At 39.0% G+C, this 19,884-nt stretch overlaps 1 protein-coding gene across 1 annotated transcript in view; it reads right to left on the bottom strand.

Moving 5' to 3' along the window:
- Positions 1-19,884, bottom strand: part of GMDS (GDP-mannose 4,6-dehydratase) — a 717,933-nt gene that overhangs the window by 84,042 nt on the left and 614,007 nt on the right. The window contains exon 9 of the mRNA XM_037069886.1: positions 18,871-18,967. Coding sequence (XP_036925781.1) covers positions 18,871-18,967 — 97 coding nt within the window. The remainder of the gene's footprint in view (positions 1-18,870; positions 18,968-19,884) is intronic.

Here is a 19,884-nt window from a genome sequence, read left to right as displayed (position 1 = left end):
CCCTAGCATCTAGAAACAGACTCTAGGACTGACAGAAAAAACTCTAAGAGATCAGAGGTTTGGGGCTTCACAGCATATACAGAGCATGGTGATTAGTTCAGATTAATCCTGATTCCTTGTCTGAGAAGTTTTTCTTGGTAATAGTCACATCAGTGTTATTGATGATGATTATTGATGATGGTGATGATGTTATCTCTGATCACAGATCTCAACACATTTCACCAACATTAATTTAACTTTCTTGTACTTTTATGGATTTTAGCACAATCATTCTTCATTTAGAAGACAGGGGCACTGAGTGGATGTGTAATTGTGAAGATGTAGATAGCCAAGTGCACAACTTTCAAACATTGCAGTCTATCTTGGCTCCTAATTACCAGACTGAAGCATTCTTCCTTGTGGTTTACTTCAGATGAAGACATTAATATCATTACCAATAGTTTACATAAACAACAATAACTGCAAATACACATCCACGCATTCCTGATCTACCGTCTACAGTGAGAGTTGTGATGCAGAATGTCACACAGATAGAAGATATAGAAGAAATAAGGATTTATCACCAACTCAATGTTTAAAAACCAATATATGCTTTACTTTTAAGTCTGTCATGCAGACCACAAACCATGAGGGTACCACAAATGAAGTTCAGCTGCTTGGGAAAATTACATGGATAGAGGGAAGAAAAAAGAAATGAGGCTGGGTTATTAAAAAAAAGAGTAACATTGTGAAAAATGCAGAAAAGGAAAGAAGATCATTTCTAGTAACCAATGAGTTGTTTAGTTTAGATTTCAATAAAGGTTGGTATGAGAACGATCAATAATAGGGGTATTTAGCTAGGGGAGGGCTGACGAGAGCAGGCTGAGTCTGAAAGACTGACAAATACACATTGACAATGGGGACAGTGGGGCAGGTGTATAAAGTTTCTGCTGAAGAAAGCTAGAAAGCAATAGAACTATAAACACAAGACTTCATAGACCAAGTCATGGATGCAAGACTGATAAGTTAGGAGAAATGTGACCACTGTGGGTACTCTAAGTTTACAAGCAAACCGACTGTTTTACATTCGCCAGGTAAACCCATGTGACAGGAGCTGAAGTACTAGCCTTTTCATAAATATGTTAGAGGCAACTTTGATGAAAACCAATCCCGTAGCCTTGGCTAACCGTATGGGATGAAATGTCCTAGTATTGCTGATGGACTCCAGTGTGTGTTACCTTCCCACTTCCTTCCTGGGACCAGTTGGTGGTTGCTCAGCACGACATGGGATGACTGGGAGCCTCCCACCCACCCACACCAGGATCAGGTGCTCGCCACTGTTTGTTCAGTGTTGCCTCTCTTAGCCGTGCTGCCTCCCACTGCCCTCACTCACCAGCTGAAACAGGAGACAATGCACTGTGTTGACAGCCATCCACCTTTAGGGGAAGTAGGAGTTGCTGATTCACAAAGAGAATATTTCATATCCACAGCCTCCCTGTCCCCACCCTAACACACATACTGCATTTGACAGATGGGCCCTTTGCGTGAAAAGGGTTTCTCACCATTTCACCTTGGGAGCACACCACACAAGGGCCTAAAAGGAAAAGTTGGAACTGCTTAGATCCACACTTCTTCTCTTTACTTTTTCCTATTCATCTGATCCATGAACCCACTGGAATTCTTTCTTCACATCCTCACTGTGAGTTAACCTTTTTAGCAAGAAAGCCATACTCAATCAGGGCACTTCTCTTCATCTGAGAAATGTACTATATACTTTCTAAAACAGGTATATTTTAGATACCTGTTTTAGAAAGTATATCCAAAGCCTATTCCACTGCACTGGAATAAATTTTTCACGAAAATAGGTTCACAAATAGGAAGACACTGCCAGTCTTACCAGGAAAATCTTCTCTGTAACCTTAACACATTTCAGAAATTAAAAAATATTGTTCTAAATGAGTGTCACTTATCTTATACAATCATATGTTCAAATTTTAGTCTGCATTTAACAGAAGAAAAACACTGAAGATTTGAAGTGAGGAAAGGAAATGATAAAATGCCACTAATTTTCTAGTAGACTTTGGCTCTAAGTATCAGTTATTAGAGTGATCTATACTTCTCATGTTTCATTCACTAAGTTTTGGAGATGGAACAGCAGAAGAACATGTGTGGTGGACAAAGCGAAAGGAACAATGTAATAGCTCTTATGCTATATGATACCCGGCTCTACAAATACCGTCTTAGAGTAGGTAAAGAAAGATGGTAGCTGCCAGTGGGGGCATTTCTAATTAGCAGCTTATAGTTAAAAATACCTCTTTGGCAGATGTACTTTCTGCAGACAGAAGCAACCTAGGATGTATTTTGCATGTCTGTCTGATGTTACTGTGCAGTCCTTTCAAGATTTCAGACAATGTGAGGTTTCTCCTATGGGGAGAGCATAACACACCAAGTGGCTTCCCGGAGGCACCTTGCTCTAGGTCAGGTTGTAATATCTCCATTACCAGTGCTTCCTACAAAGAGGCACCAGGAAATAACTCTGTTGTGTTGAGCTCATTTAAGATGCTTGGAATAGATTAAAAAGGAAGCTGCAGGGAGGGGAGTGGGGCAGGGAAACAATCAGAACTTAAGAAAAAGAGAATTTCGGAAAATATGAAAAAAAAGGCGGGAACATCAGCAAAAAAAGGAGAAGATAAGAAGGGGGCAGAAGATAAAAGAACTAGTAAAAAGGGAATACACAGAAAAAAAGATAGAATAATAAAATAATAATAATAAAATTCATATTCATACGGAATATGAATTTTGTTTAAAGGTTCAGTACAGAGATGTGAACTGTAAATTCAATATTCATCTTGCCATGGAGTTTCAAATGGAAAGAAAAAGGGAAAACATATTTTATACCTTTTTTGCTATTTAGAATTTAATTAAGTTTATTACCTTGGTTTAAGTAATTTTTTTCATACCAGAGATGGATGGAAAGCGTAAGAATGATTCTTTGATGTGTCATACATGTATTCATTAATTTATCCCCTACTATGTGCTAGGTCTGATCCAAGGTCATTAGATGCCAGTCCTGTTGTCAGGGTCCCCGGTGGAAACAACACATTGCAACACAGTGGGACAAGTTCTTGAAAAGGGCTGAGTGCTAACTCTGTTTGAGGAAATAGGAGAAGGCTCACCAGGGCTGACCTTTAGGAAGGGCCTTGAGACTAGTAATTAATTCATCAGTTTTTTTCAATTATGTCCAGTAAGATTGGTGGGAAAATTCATTGTTATGTTATAGGAGAAACACAGAAGGGGAGCTTCATAGCTTTAAGAAGATTTATAACAGTCTGAGGGCTAGGAGCAAAAAGTGTTGAGACTTATACATTTTAAATTTATACTGTAAGCCAGTAGGACATATTCAAATTGTCACTATTGTTTCTTTTAAATTTTAGAATTTCAGTAAGGGGATTTGTCACTCTCTAATCTTCCAAAAATAAAAGTGATTCACAAATATTTCTTTTCAACAGGCTTTTGTAGTTTCAGCATATGTATAGGTCTTTTACTTCCTTTGTTGATTCCTGGGTAAGATTAAAGATTTTATTGACTTATTTTTAGACAGAGGGAAAGGGAGGGAGAAAGAGAGGAAGAGAAACATCAACGTGTGGTTGGCCTCTTGTGTGCCCACCACTGGGGACATGGCCCACAACCCAGCCATGTACTCTGATTGGGACTGGAACTAGCGACCCTTTGGTTTGTAAGCTGGTGCTCAATCCACTGAGCTGTATCAGCCAGGGCTCATTCCTACATATCTTATTCTCTTTGTTGCAGTCGCAAAAGGAATTTTTAAAAATTTCTTTTTCTGAAATTTCATTGTTAGTATAGAGGAAAGCAGTATTTGTATCCTGCAACTTTATTGCACTTGTTTATTGTTCCTAGTAGTTTATTTTGTGTGTGTGTGTGTGTGTGTGTGTGTGGAGCTTTTAGGATTTTCTATACAAAGAATCACGTCATTTGCAAACAATGATACTTTTACTTCTTCATTCCCAATTTGGATGCCTTTTATTTCTCTCTCTTGCCTGATGGCTCTGGGTATGACTTCCAGTACTATGCTGAATAAGAGTGATGAGTAGGTATCCTTGTCTTGTTCCTGATCTTAGAGGGAAAGCTTTCAGTTTTTCATCATTAAGCATGATCTTAGTTGAGTATTTGTCATATGTAGTTTTTATTATGTTCATGTACTTTCCTTCTATACCCATTTTATTGACTGTTTTAATCATAAATGGATGAGGTACTTTCCTTCTATACCTATTTTATTGCATGTTTTTTATCACAAATGGATGTTTGTTGTATCTTATACAATGCTTTTTCTGCCTCTATTGCTAAGACTGTATGGTTTTTCTCTATGTTTTGTTAGTGTGGTGCACTACACTGATGGAATTGCGTATGTCGAACCATCCTTGTGCTCCGTAATGAACCTCACTTGATTGTGATGTATTACCTTTTAAATGTATTGGTGTATTAAATTTGCTAGTATTTTATTTGGGATTTTTGCATGTGTATTCATTGGAGATATTGGCTTGTAGTTTTCTTTTTTGTGTTATCCTTGCCATATTTTTATTTTGATTTATTTATTTTTTATCCTCCATGGAGAACATGCCTATTGATTTTGGAGAGAGGTGAAAGGAGGGAGAAAGAGAGAGGGAGAGAAACATCAATGGGTTGTTCTGGGAACAGGCTCCCAATCCAGACATGTGCCCTAACCAGGAATCTAACCGAAAACCTTTTGGTATACAGGCTGATACTCTAACCAACTAAGCCCCACTGGTCAGAGCCATCCTTGCAATATTTTGGTGTCAGGGTTATGCTGGCCTCATTAAATATGAGGCCATATTTATGAAGGTACAGTATGATGAAGTATTGCCCCATCTCCAATTTTTTGGAAGAGTTTGAGAAAGAGGTATCACTGAGAAGCATATGTTTTTAAAAAGCATATATAGTTTGATCTTCTCGGAATAACTGTTAATAACATATATTGATGAGATAAATAAATCTCTTATATGAAAGTAAGCTCTTTTTTATTCCTGACTTTATCTTTTATTTTTATTTTTAATATATTTTATTGATTATGCCATTACAGTTGTTCTATTATCCCCTTCATTCCCCTTCACCCTGCACACCCCTCACCCACCCCCTTTAGTTTATGACCATCTTGAGATAAAGAACTTTATCTCAAGTTCTTTAGATTCTACATTTCCCATACTATTCTTGCCCTCCCCCTATCTATTTTCTACCTACTGTCTATGCTACTTATTTTCTGTACCTTCTCCCCCCTTCTCCTCCTCCCACCCCCCTGTTTCTAACCCTCCATGTGTTCTTCATTTCTATGGTTCCGCCCCTGATCTAGCTGTCCTCTTAGTTTGCTTTTGTTTTAGGTGTGGTTATTAGTAACTGAGTTTGCTGTCCTTTCACTGTTCATATTTTTATCTTCTTTTTCTTAGATATATTCCTTTAACAATTCATATAATAAGGCTTGGTGATGATGAACTCCTTGAACTTGACTTTATCTGAGAAGCACTTTATCTGTCCTTCCATTCTAAATGAAAACTTTGCTGGATAAAGCAATCTTGGCTGTAGGTCTTTGGATTTCATGACTTGGAATACTTCTTTCCAGCCCCTTCTAGCCTGTAAGGTCTCTTTTGACAAATCAGCTGACAGTCTGATAGGAACTCCTTTGTAGGTGACTGTCCCCTTATTTCTTGCTGCTTCTAGGATTCTCTCCTTCATTTTAATCTTGGCTAATGTAATTATGATGTGCCTTGGTGTGTTCCTTCTTGGGTCCAACTTCTTTGGGACTCTCTGAGCTTCCTGGATTTCCTGGAAGTCTATTTCCTTTGCCAGACTGGGGAAGTTCTCCTTTATTATTTGTTCAAATAAGTTTTCCACTTGTCGCTCTTCCTCTTCCCCTTCTGGTACCCCTATAATTCGGATGTTGGAACGTTTAAAGATGTCCTGGAGGTTCCTAAGCCTCTCCTCATTTTTTTTGATTCTGTTTCTTCATATTTTTCTTTTTGGTCATTTTTTTCTTCCTTCTGGTCCACTCTGTTTATTTGAGTCCCAGTTTCCTTTCCATCACTATTGGTTTCCTGTGCATTTCCCTTCATTTCAATTAGTTTAGCCTTCATTTGTTCCTCTAATTTGTGACTAAAATCAAGCAGTTCTGTGAGTATCCTGATCACCAATGTTTTGAACTGTGCATCTGAAAGGTTGGCTATTTCTTGGTCGCTTAGAGTTATTGGCTCTGGGGCTTTGAGTTCTTCATGAGCCATAATGTTTTGGTTTGTTCATGCCTGTTACATATGAGGGCATGAGCCCTAGGTGTTCACCAGGCTAGGGCAACTCAGTCACTGGGTTGAGATGCTATATGTGGGGGCAGGGTCAAAGAGGGTCAATGGTGGTCCCCTCTGCTGCTTCCCACCACTGGGGCCTGCATGGTCTGTCTCATTGCTCGCTCCTTCGCCTGGTTTAACTGTGTGTGAATGTGTGACAGAGGTCAGCCAGCTGCCTTGTGCCCTCACTGGGTCTGTCCCTTGCTACCTCACACCTGGGATCTGCCCACGGCTGCCTGCGAGCCTGGTCGGGGATCTTTCCTGCCCCTCCCCACTCCACTGCTGGCTCCGCCCCTCTTACTGGTCTGCCAGTGGGGGAGGGTTCATTGTTCATTGTTCAAGGGTTCATTGTTGTCGGACTTCTGTATAGTTCAATTTTCTGTGTTTTGGCTGCATTTTTGTTACTAAAACTTTGTTGTCTTTAAACTTGGTTGTGCGAGAAGGCACAGTGTTTCCACCTATGCCTCTATCTTGGCGGAAGCTATTCCTGACTTTATCTTTTAATCACTAAAACAACTGTGAACTCTTTAAGAGTTCTCCTCAAACACAAAATTTGTTTAACTTAATAAAGGAGGTGAGGGGACACTTCCAGAACTTGATCTGGTCAGGGGTTAGATGACATGTAACAAAAGACAGGCTGGCAGTGTCAGAAAGAATAGTGCCTACATGGAGCATAAGGGTAACACGTGGCTGCTTTCCAGACTTATGACAGCAAGAAAAGAGAAGGTAAAAATAAAGGAAGAAAAAGAATACAAAATAAAGGAGAAAGAGTAGCTGAATTTTTGCATAGATAGGTTGAGGGTGTGGAGGCAGGGGCAGAGGACTACTGTCTGGCCGATGGAAGGGCTGGGAAGGAACATCTGTGGTGCTGAGCCTTGTTTCTCATTATTCGCCTGCTGAGCCCTCTCTCCACTTGACAGTATCTGCCTTAAGTTTCATTCCCAGGGCCCCTCTGTCCCAACCTGGAGTGCCTTCTCTCTTTTAAACCACACATTTTTCTAAAACCCCACTCTGGAGCTCTCAGTTTTAGGATGCCTTTTGTGTCCCTTTGTCCAGTGTTACTTCAGACTTAACTATGTTTTGTTCTCATTCGTAACTGCCTAAGTGCATATTAATGGTATTTTTTGAGCATGTATATTATGAACTGACAACTAACTAGAGTGCTCCATTTCTTATTTCTCCTCAAAGTGGTTAATAATGTGCTTTCCAAACACTGAACCAGCAATGGTTTAAAGGGATTAATTTAGTACTCTCTGCCAATAGAATATCCTGCAGTCCAAGAACTCTCTCAGCCTTGAGAAGGAACACAGCTCCAGCAACCCCTTAATTTTACCCAGTGAAACTCAACTCAGACTTCTGAATGCTATAAGATCATAAATTTGTGCAGTTTTATGCTGCTGAGCTTGTGATAATTGTCATAGTAGCAATAGAAAACCAACATATATTTTATGTATTTATTTTAACAAGGTTTTATTTACTTATTTTTAGAGACAGGGGAAGGGAGGGAGAAGGAGAGGAAAAAAAACATGGATGCGAGAAACATTAATTGGTTGCCTCTTATATGCGTCCTGACTGGGGGCCGAACCCACAAACCAGGCATGTGCCCTGACAGAGACTCAAACCTACACCATTTCGGTTTGTGGGATGTCACCCAACCAACTGAGCCACAGTGGTCAGTGCACCAACATAGAGTTTAGATGAGAAAAGTGACACCTAGGCTCTAAGAAACAAGAACAAAGATAGGTTTTTGCATCAAGGTTTCTGAGGGAGGAGTGAAGGGATTGGTTTGGTAGTAAATATGAACATGGATGATGGACTAATGTCTTATCTGTAGTGGCTGCTCTCCAGACTGTTAGGGACACTTAAGTTTTAGGGGGGTGGCCACAGAACTGGCTGGATGTCAGGTCCTGTTATAGCCTCTAGGGACCTAGAGTTTAGGCAGAGTCAGAAGAGAAGGTCAACAATTTATCTTCCCATCTTTCACCATGATCACTTATACCATTCGGTCAAGAAGTACAGTCTTTTAAAAAATTGTATGTTTTTAAAAATGTATATTTTATTTGTGATTTTAGAGAGAGGGTAAGGGAAGGAGAAGGAGAGGGAGAGAAATATTGATGTGAGAGATGAACATTAACTGGCTGCCTTCTGTATGTGCCCTGACTGGTGACTGAACTTGCAACCCAGGCATGTGCCCCAGATGGGAATAGAACCTGTAACTTTTTCAGTGTGGTGGATGATGCCCAACCGCCCAAAAGCCACCCCAGCTGGGGCAGTAAAGCCTTTTCTACATGAAGGTGCATAAGTATAGAACAAAATAAATATTTAAATAAGAGAAAATCTCAGGAGTTGAAGAGCTCAAGTATTCTTTCAGATGCTTCTTGATAACTACCGATTTCACAGAAGTATATAGTGATGATAATTAATGATGATGACAGTAATAAAAGTGATAATATGCAGTGCAAAGTACCATATGTTTATATAAGCCCTTTGATCTTTATGACTTTGAAAATGCTTTGCAACCTGACTTCCAGGACACATCAATTCGAAATTAGGTCTTTGCTTACCTCTGAAAGTCAGTTTTCAGATGATTGCAATGTAGTAATCATCTGTCAGTTAATGTAAACTCTTTGGTATTCCCCCTTTAAATCTTTAAGGACCCTTGAAGCCCAAGAATAATTATGTAGGGTGGGAGGTACTTTACTCTGGCCCTAGGTCCTGAAATACAAATGCTTAATTTGTAAACTCTGAATTCTTAACCCACTTTTTCAAAATGTGTTTCTGAGACTTACCACCTGGAATTAGCTTGTGTAGCTTTGTGACTAGCCTCCATGATCTTCTCTTCTCCTTGCTCCTACCCCAAATGTTCTCTTTTGAGGAGCTCCTCTCGGGGCTTCAACTCTCACTATTTGCACATCTAATCCCCACACCTCACTTCTATCTTCTACACCAGGCCTCCAGCTCGCACTCCTGCTTGATATTGCTACATGGCTATCCCTAAGGCATATAAATGTAAAAGACCTTACTCCTTCCCCTGCAAATTGAGTCCTCTCCCTCCCTCTCTTATGTGGGTTGTAACGTCATTATCCACTGCACTTCACTGTTGAGCCTCTACCCCAGGGAGTCACCTTCAGTTCCTGTCTATCTTCCACATATGCCGATCTGATTTGATATCTAATCTGGGGGTCTCCATCTCTACAATGTCCTGGCATCTGTCACTGTTCTCATTCTACTGTCCTGGTTCAATTAGTTCTTGTTACACCTGCCTGTGGCTGTCCCAGTAGCTTCCTAGCTGCTCCCCACCTCATCTGTCTGAGGGTTACTATGGAACAAGGACCTTATCTCACCCATCTTTATATTACTCACAGCACCACTAGGATTTATGTCCTCAGTAGGAACACCGTAAACCTTATTTATTTATTTTTTATAGATTTTATTTATTTATATTTAGAGAGGAAGGGAAGGAGAGAAGGAGAGAAATATCAATGTATGGTTGCCTCTCGTGAGCCCCCTGCTGGGTCCTGGCCTGCAAACCAGGAATGTGCCCTGACTGGGAAATGTTATTTACTTTTATTATTATATTTTATTGATGGTGCTATTACTGTTGTCCTGATTTTTCCCCTTTGCCCCCATCCCCACCAAGCACCCCTCACTCCCTCAGGCAATCTCCTCACCATTGTTCATGTCCGTGGGTCATGCATGTAGGTTCTTTGGCTACTCCATTTCCTCTACTGTACTTTTACATTCCCATGGATGTTCTGTAACTATGTATTTGTCACCTCACTTCTTCACTCATTCCCCCATGCCTCCCTCCCATCTGGTAGGCATTAAAACACTCTCTGTCCATGATTCTGTCTCTGTTATTTTTGTTTGCTTTGTCTTTTTTGCCATTTTTATTGTTCATAGTTTGGATCTTTTTCTTAAATAAGTCCCTATAACATTTCATATAATAATGGTTTGGTGATGATGAACTCCTTTAGCTGTCTCTTGTCTGGGATGCAGTTTATGTCCCCTTCCATTTAAAATGATAGCTTTGCTGAATAGAGCAATCTTGGCTATAGATCCCTATATTTCATGACTTTGAGTATTTGTTGCCAATCCCTTCTAGCCTACAAAGTTTCTTTAGAGAAATCAGGTGACAGTCTTATGGGAACTCCCCTATACCTTAGTAATTGATTTTCTCTTGCTGCTTTTAAGAGTCTCTCTTTATCTTTAACCTCTGGCATTTTAATTACAATGTGTTTTGGAGTGTGTCTCTTTGCATTCATCTTGTTTGGGACTCTTTGAGCTTCTTGGACTTGCATATCTATTTCCTTCACCAAATAAGGGAAGTTTTCTTTCACTATTTCATCAGATAGATTTCCAATTTCTTGCTCTTTCTCTTCTTCTAGCACCCCTACGATGTGAATGTTGGACCTCTTGAAGTTGTCCCAGAGGCTGCTTATACTATCTTCATTTTTTTGGATTCTTTTTTCTTCTTGTTGTTCTGATTGGTTGTTTTTTGCTTCCTTATGTTCCAAAATATTGATTTGATTCTCAGCTTCATCTACTCTACTACTGTTTCCATATAAATTGTTCTTAATTTCTATTAGTGTTTCCATTGTTTCTGATGGATCTTTTTTATGCTGCTGAGGTCCTCACTAAGTTCCTTAAGCATCCTTATAAAGAGTGTTTTGAACTCTGCATCTGATAGATTGTTTATCTGTTTTGTTTGGCTCTTTTTCCGGAGTTTTGATCTGTTCTTTCATTTGGTTCATGTTTCTTTGTCTCCTTACTTTGGCATCCTCCCTGTGTTTATTTCTATGTATTATATAGAGCTGCTTTGACTCCATGTCTTGGTAGTGTGGCCTAATATAGTAGGTGCCTTGTAGGGTCCAATGGCACAGCCTCCCCTATAACTGAAGCTGGGTATTTGAGGTGCATCCTTTGTGTGTGCTGAGTATACCCCCTTTTGTAGTTGATTCTTGGTGGCTGTTGGCAGATCAAAGGGAGGTATTTACCCAGGCCAGTCAACTGCAAGGATTGGCTGTGACTACTTACCCCCAACCTCCACCCTCTGTGAAGGATCAGCCCAGCCATGCAGGGACTGGGTGGTGGCGCTTTAGCGTGGGCTGTAGCTGTCCATTGGGTGCTGGCCCTGGTGTTTCCCAGGTGGTGCAGGCCAAAGTCAGAACTCACCTGTGTTTTGCTCAGGGCCACCCTGCCTGAGCTGTAAAGCATTCTGAGATGGCTCCTACTTGTGCTGGGTTTGGAGATTCCCAGGCAAAGCCAAGCTGTGAATCCAGGCTGGCTGCTGCTAGTGCCAGGCCCGAGACTCACTGAGGCCAGCTGATGCTTGTTTGGATTTAGGAATTTGTAAAGCATGAGCCAAGACCAGCCATTCGTATTTCAAGCAGCTTAGGTAGGTCCATAAGTTGGGTGGGGTAGAGTCTCTGGGGATCTCCAAGGCGGGTCAAACAGTGTTAGCCATGTTGATGAAGTCATAGGTATGGCACTAGCTTGCTAACTCTGTGTGGGAAGGGTTTAGAAAAGGGCCAATGCCCTCTGCTCGTCTTGACGTCAGACACTTCAGTTCCTCCCTTTATGCCACAGGTGCCTTTCAAGCAACTACTCAGGTGCTGGTGCTCAAAGAGAATGAGTCTGAGTAAGTGAGTCCATGTGTGGGTTCCTTAAGAGGAACTCGGGGTTCCAGCAGTTTCTTCTACTGACTCAATCCCTGCTAGTTGCTAGTTTTTGCAGCCAGGAGTTGTAGAAACTTAACTTCCTGGTACTGGAATCCTGGGCTGGGGAGCCTGGTGTGAGGCTGGGACTCCTTGCTCCCGAGATATTCCTCCCAAATTTTTATCCACCACACGTGGGTGTAGGACCAGCCTCTCCTGTGTCTGTGCTCCTCCTACCAGTATGGATGGATGGGGTTTGTTTAATTTTGTATTTGTCAGACTTCCATTCAACTTGATTTCTGACAGTTTTGAGTGATGGTTGTTCTATATTTTAGTTGTAATTTTGATGTGGTTGTGCAAATAGGTTGAGCCATATCTGCCTATGTTGCCACTTGAACAGAAGTAAACTTTATTTTTGAATTGAATCTGTAAGACCTTAATCATATAAGGATATTTTATTACATATGTACTGATATATTTCTGAGAAGCTAAGGTAAATAAAAATTGTATTTTGAATGTACATGATGAATGTACTCTATAAAGGACTCTTTTAGTAAATCTTAAAAGTCAGAGAATCATTTAGTACCTAGACACCTGCCCGTGTCTTAGCTTAAATATTCTCACACCAGGTTTTCATGATGTACGCATCTGACTTATCCAAGAAACTTATGAATTTATGACAGCATTACAAAATATACCAACTTGATTTTGCTATTAAGCACACTGCCTATGGTTAACAGCAGCTGAATGACAGTAGGTATTTACTGGCAGGCCAAACACATGAAGTGTGACTGACTGTCAAGGAGGCAAATCAGAGCTACTAAGTCAGGAAGTAAGGCCATAACTGTGGATATCCACTTGCAGTTTCTGACAAAGCAATCAACTGAACTCTCCACTTTGTTAGTAGATGTAAAAATGAATGAAGAAACCAGTTTGCCATGAGCCAAAATTGTGGGGTGTGAGGCAAGAGAAAGTCTCTAGGGTAAGATAAAGACAGATAGGAGACCAAAGTTGGTATGCATAGATTAAGTTTTAGTAGACCAGAATATCTGGTGACAACAGTGAATGATGTGCTAGGAAAAAATAAAACTTGGACAGAAATCATTACCTTGTTGGAATAGGTGGAGGAAGAAAACCATGGATAATATTGTTTATGAAATCTCCATGCATAAAGATTTTTGAATGATAGTTATTTTAGAAGGTAAATATGGCTTGATAGAACAGAAAAGTATTATTGAGTTGCTTACAAAACCAACAGCAAGTAGTGATTTCTAAAATTCCAGAATATAGATCTCATTGGCTAGATGAAAAATGAAGAAGGAGCAGGTGATCACGCCAGTGATGGCTGGGTCTCCCCTAAGTAATTCTGTACGTTGAGTGACCTGCATAAGAACTAATTTAGGTGGGAGCTGAGCTCAAGTACTAATTGCTATTCCTAAGGAAAGTAGGCACATAGGCTAAAACAAATTTCCAACATTTGGAATTTATTTCATAGATGTCAAGAGGTCAACACCACAATTATAAATGAGGGTAGTCACTACCTGAAAAGCTTTTTTTTTTCTTTTAAGGAAAAAGGTATACATTTTATAGGAATTCCCTATTCGTGCAAGGAGTAAAACCATCTACATTAAGGACACCACACAGTTTTTAGAATAAATACAAAAGATACTTTAAAATAAGAAAATGCATATAGTTTTATACACTCATAAAGACTTTTGACTCTTTAACGGCATCATGCTAATCTGGATCTAATCATAAGACCCTTCATGGAAAATCAGAAGGAAGTTGGAGGCATTATGGTCAGGACACAATTCCTATTTCATTAGATATAAAATACTTGTACAGGGACAGCAGCCAAGGAAAGAGCACAGGCTTGAGGGGGAATGTTATACACTCCTGGGGGGTTTGTGTGGGATCCTACAAAGTATGGAAAACACACAGTGGAGTATTTGAGAATCAACCAAAGAGATTGAAACTTAAGACTCTTTTGGTTAAGTCCAAGTAAGAAAAAGGGCATAAAAGGCCAATATGATTGAGGAAGGATATAAAGATTACTATGAGGAGCCTAAGAGGGAGGCTCAAAATGTAAAAACAGTGATTTAGAGATATAAAGTATAAAATACAAGTAGTAAGAAGTTCAGAAAATAATTATGAATGAAGAAACACTCTGATGAGGCATTAGTGACAGCATCCCATAGTTTGGTCTGACAGTTATAAAAGGAGAAAGGCGAGGATATGAAAATCGGAAGAAACCTTACAGAACAAGTAGTCCAGCCCACCCTTACACATGTTGAGGAATGCAGAAAGAAAGGGACTTGCCCTTAATTTGATGGCTCTGCATCCCTCCTACCCAGGCTCCCAATGGTCACAACAAGGAACAACAATGAGCAGCAGTAGAGGGGGTAGGATTAGAGTCTTAGAGGTCAGAAGAATCAGGACAGGGAGGGAGAGATCAGTAGCTTCTAACAGAAGATGAAAGGATGGAGTAGAGAGGATCTAATTTCTTCCTACAAGTGGGACGTGTGAGAATGTGGTGAGATCAGGGAGTAAAAGGGGACAATTTCAAGACCCCCAATACACAGAGATACAACTGAGGGAAGCTCTAACTGTTATTTATACAAGTCCTCTGATGACAGATCAGATTCCTGAGGTCTGAAAAGTGTTACATAGCATTCTTCTAAACAGGGGTATGAGCTAGAGCAAGCAGTTTGGGGCAACTGAACTTAATAATATCATTTACAGAAAAATATTAGGAAGTTTGCAGAGGGCACAACTCGACAAGCATATAGTAATTTGATTAGAAATAGACCACATGTTTTTACTGAAGGAAGGTGTACTACATCTTTGTTGGGACTTCTTTAAAGTTAATGTTTTCTCCATTCTAGATTTTAATTCATGTTTTTTCTAATATCTATAAAGAATGGGAATAAACATAAAGTATCTAAGCAAATATTACAAAAACCAATCACAATTGAGGACATTAGAAATACAATGGCAAGAAAAATGAATGCTAAAGACAAATACTACAACAAGAAAAAATTTAATTCTCATTATCTACCAGAGTTTAAGTCAAGATATTTTTTATGAAAAATATGATTTCACTTTTAGTCGGTGAATGTGTCCTCCATGCCTTTCCTAAAATGCTCTGCAGACAAACAAAAAGGATTTTTGTTTGTTCCACTGAAAAGAAACCTTACCTTTTTAAAAAAAAGTGGATTCACCATTTGGTGTGCTTAAAAATTTGGCACATTAGCATGACTATTTAATTAACTCAACATCTATAAATCTTCCAAGGTAAACATTCTCAAACAAAAGGAAGATACCTATGTGGTTATTTTAAAGTAAGTAATAAGGTAACTTATTGATAACTCATTGATTCACCAATGGTGCCATTCTACTTTTCAAAAGGTACCAGATTTAAGTAATTGATTTAGACCCCTATATCTACAGTTTGTACAAGGGCATGGGGTGTGTCTAACTTGTTTATACTGTATTCCCTAGGATCTAACACAGCATTTGATAAATATTTACTGAATAGATGAATAAATAACAATAATAGCATTAAGACTGGGTGTTTTACTGTGTACCAGATACTGTTCTAATAAGCATTTTGTATACCCAATTATTAATTTCCAACAACTCTGAAAGAAGTTCCATTACCAAACCCATTTTTAAAGACAAGGAAACAGAAGCACTGAGAAGTTAAGTAACTTGCCTAAGGTCACACAGCTCGTAATTGACACTTTCTTCAGCACAACCCTATTTTCTAAGAATAAATGCACAATGCAATGAATTTATGTGTAAATGTATATATGTATAGAAAAGTACATATGAGACAGGAGTTTTAAGAGGCACAGAACTTAAGTATTGGTAATACCTTCACCAAATACTGAAATTCAGAGGCAATGTGAAATTTAACGTCTAATTTTCAGGATTAAGCTCTCCACAGTATCAAAAGGTCCTAAACATTCAAAGAAAACCCATTGGTTTGTAGGTAAAGAAGCAAAAAATGTGACTCCATTCAGTTCTAACTGGATGCTGGAGTCCTTAGCTTAGAATGAACACTGTCAAGACCTTTTCATTTTGGTACACGAGCAAGATTTAAGATTTTGTGGTAGCTACATCAATGGGGATAGAAATTATTGGTGTGCATGCAGGTACATTTTCTATGGAATCTCCAGTGGCCTCCTCTGTGTTAGTGCTGGCCTATGCTGAGTAAAGAAGCCTTGCTTGAGACTAGTCTGAATCTCACTAAAAAAACAAACAAACAAAAAACCCCAACAACATGAAGCTCTATGTGCCTTTAGTCTTCCTTTAGGATACTGGTTTTCTGAGACCTGATATGTCCTCATCACTTTTTTCTTTTCAGTTTTTCTTTATATTTTTTTATCAGTCATTTTTGGAACCATTTGATACTAAGAAGATCCATTCAATAGTTTATATCCAATCAATATTTTCCCCTATGTTGGGGAATACACATGATTAAAGCTAATCATGAGAACAAGATTTTACAGAATCTGAGGGAGGATGAAAAGAAGTCTTGAAACTTGCAAGATGACCTTAGACACTGAGTGGGGAAGGATACAATTTAGACATGGACGAATTCCATGTCTACACTGCATTAAGTGCTGATAAACTTCAGCGAAGTTTGGTGCTTCTCAGGATTCATGCCCAGCGATTCTCTAGATGTGTTGGCTACTCAGATCTCCACCTAACTAAAAGCTTATTTCCAAGTCAGTGTCCAATTCTAATCACCTTTCAACTGGAAGAGGACTACTATCGCCACAGAGGCAAGCCAACAGAAGGCTGTAAAGCTGATCCCAGTTTTGTGAAAACTCCTTGTTCTGAGGAATGAGGTTAAAAGTTTAATTTCACTATACAAGAAGAGCTTGCCTAATAGAATACTCAGTTGAAGTAAACAAAATTAATGCAGCCTAGAAGCTTAGAAAGATGAAATGCAGTTAAACATCCAAACTGAAGTAGTAAAGGAAATCCAGGGTGGGAGCTAGATCAGTGAACACATAAAGCAAGCACAGGAAATAAGATACCACCAGGTTCAAACAACTTCAGTGTGAATGAAGGTGCAGAACAGGTATGATAATGACATTTGAATGAACAAAAGAACTAGGGAGGGATGTAGCATCAGGACAGGAAAAAGGGTCGATAGAGATGGACTTTAAGAGCTGTCTTGTTAGTCCAAGGGTCCTTTTCCTGTTCAGCAAATTCTTTTGTTCTGTGTTCTTATCAATCCCACACCTTGCCTAAGTGAGAATGACAGACGAGCCATTCTTAATGACTTCCTAGCTTTTGAAACTATTTTGGTGTCAGAGAGAGAAAGAGCCATGTTTAAATTGTTATGAGGATTGAGCTTTCTTTTGGCTCAGTAAATTTTCCACTCTGATATGACAATTCTTGTTAGCATAGAAACAACTTTGCCTGTTGTGTGATCTTCACAATGTTCCAGAAAAATGACATCTTGTGGCACCTCTTTAGGACAGGGAAATGACTGCCAGTGTGGCTAGTGGCCCCAGACAGGCGTTCCTTGCTGTGTCAGCAGGACTGTGCCGGTATCTTCCTCCCACAGAGACAGAGCACATCCTCTCCTTGGCACACCCACTTGCCATTAGCACAGGGAACCATTGTTCCCTTGTGTCAAAGAGCCTGCCACACCCTGAGCCAGGACAATGCTTTGACTCTACAGTCCTAGTCTCTAAGCACTGTTTTTTTTTATTTCCTCCTGTGTGTAAAAGTGCATGAAATGAAGTTTTTTCTTTCATCTGAAACAAGGTATTTCAAAGGGTAGTTACTAATGACATTGTACTTTCAATCTCTATTCACTGGGGTTTTCCCAATCTCTGCAAGACTGTACAATACACAGGGATTTGGTTCAAAACACAGGTAAAACAGGTCCGCAGGGTTCTATTTTCACAGTTAATATGCATGTCATTAACCATCAATTTGAATATCTCTCTCAAAAATGCCACTTCCTATTATCTTAGGTATATTTAACATGTTGAGATTTGCCACCATACTGAGGGTGGACCACATTAAAGTGACAATAACAAGCTATAAGTTTTTATAAGTTTAGGAAAGGAGGATGTTATGTTCTAACAAACAGAGGTCATTTCTAAATCCAGAAACCTCTGGATTTAGAAATGCATCCATCTACCCATCAATCAATATTTACTAAGCACTATTGTACACTGTAGTAGTCAAAGGCATTTTTAAAAAGTTCTTACCCTGAAAAAGTTCACAGTATAGTAAAGGGAAAACACATATAAACAAATGAGTGTAATAAGTTATAATAGATGTTATAATATAAAATTATGTGTAGCACATAATATAGATAAAAAGGAAGTAGTAGAAACTTCAGTGGTAGTGGGATATTATCTAGAAAAGGAATCATAGGCAAGATAGTACTTGAGCTGAGTGTTTAAAAAATGTATAGGGAGACCATTACAATTTGCATTTATGTGTGTGTGAGTGCATGGGTGAGCTGAGGAGTAGGCAGCCTTCCAGATCTTGAGATTCTGCAGGTTATGGAGGGCCTTGTAGGTATCTGGGGTCAGCAGTCAAAGCAGGGGACTAACATGATGAGATATGCCATTGGTATGAATCTCCATTTCTGAAATGAACTATTTCCTTGGGTGTGTTTTACCCTTGCTTTCCTTTTTAAAGCAATAGATTTTTGTGGTGAGAATAACATCTCAAATTCGATTTACTGTACTCTGGTTTGGTAAATGCCCACAGAAAGATGCCAGAGAGCCCAATGGAGAGCTTTGAAGGTTGTCTTCGGTATTCAGTGATAGTATTTTCCCAGACAGCTGCCAAATGTGGCCCCACACTGGGCGGCCAGGAATTCTTACCACTTCAGTTGGTCGGTAGTATTTAAGATCCACAGTCACGTGAACTTTGCCGGTCTCTTTACATCTGCCCACTTCATTTTCATTTTTTCCTTCCCACCTGTAAAGAAAATACACACTTAATTAGCCTTTAATTGCTTAGGAGCATTTGGCCATGCTGTCCCTCAGGATGGCTCAGCTTTTCCCTGCAGGAATATATAAGCTCATTAACCACAGGAACACAGGATGAAGTTTAACCATGTTATTAGGGGAACAGCGACTTTCAAACCCTTTCCAGATATGTTTAGAAAAGACAGGGCTCCCCAGACCTTTCTTTGTAAGAAACTCATGATAGGCTCAGAATTGAGACTTTAGAAATGAGCAGATTATTCAAAATAAGGATTTGGGCAACTTATGGGAAATTTAAATATTTTGCAATTCTTTACATTATTCTTGATAAAATAAATTATTATGCATTGATTAATTTCTTCTGTCTCCCCCTTCTTTATTTTTTGTAGTTTTATGAATACTTGTTATAAGTTCAATGTCTTCCAGTATGAAATAAGCTTCATATCTTAATTAACCTTTCATTTTATCCCTGTATTATATATAAATTGACTTACTTTACCTAGTCAGCAGTGGGCCTCATTAACAAAATCAGATGATTAAATCTCCAAAAAGTTTAAAACTAATAAACATAAACTCACATATACCACTATTAGACATACTTTCTAAATATGTCTAGTAAATAGGAAAAATAGACATATTTCTCTAGACATAATTTCCTAAGGGAAATTATCAAAGAAACAAAAGCAAGATATTATATAACAAAAGAAATTTTTTTAAATTAGAAATTGAGAAAAGTCAGAAATTAAACATTCAAAAGATTTTGAGGATAGATACCCAAGATGGTGGCAGAATAGGTAGAAGCTACATTCACTTCCTCCCAGGACCGAAATTACAATTACATTATAGAAAAATTATCCTGAATAACCAACTGAAGGCTAGCTGAAGAGAAGTCTTATAACCAAAAATTTA

Source organism: Sturnira hondurensis, unplaced genomic scaffold (assembly GCF_014824575.4).
Source record: "Sturnira hondurensis isolate 20B ecotype Veracruz unplaced genomic scaffold, ASM1482457v3 Scaffold0001304, whole genome shotgun sequence".
NCBI lineage: Eukaryota > Metazoa > Chordata > Mammalia > Chiroptera > Phyllostomidae > Sturnira > Sturnira hondurensis.
Note: the sequence above shows the minus strand (reverse complement) of the source record. Positions and strands in the feature narration are given on the sequence as shown.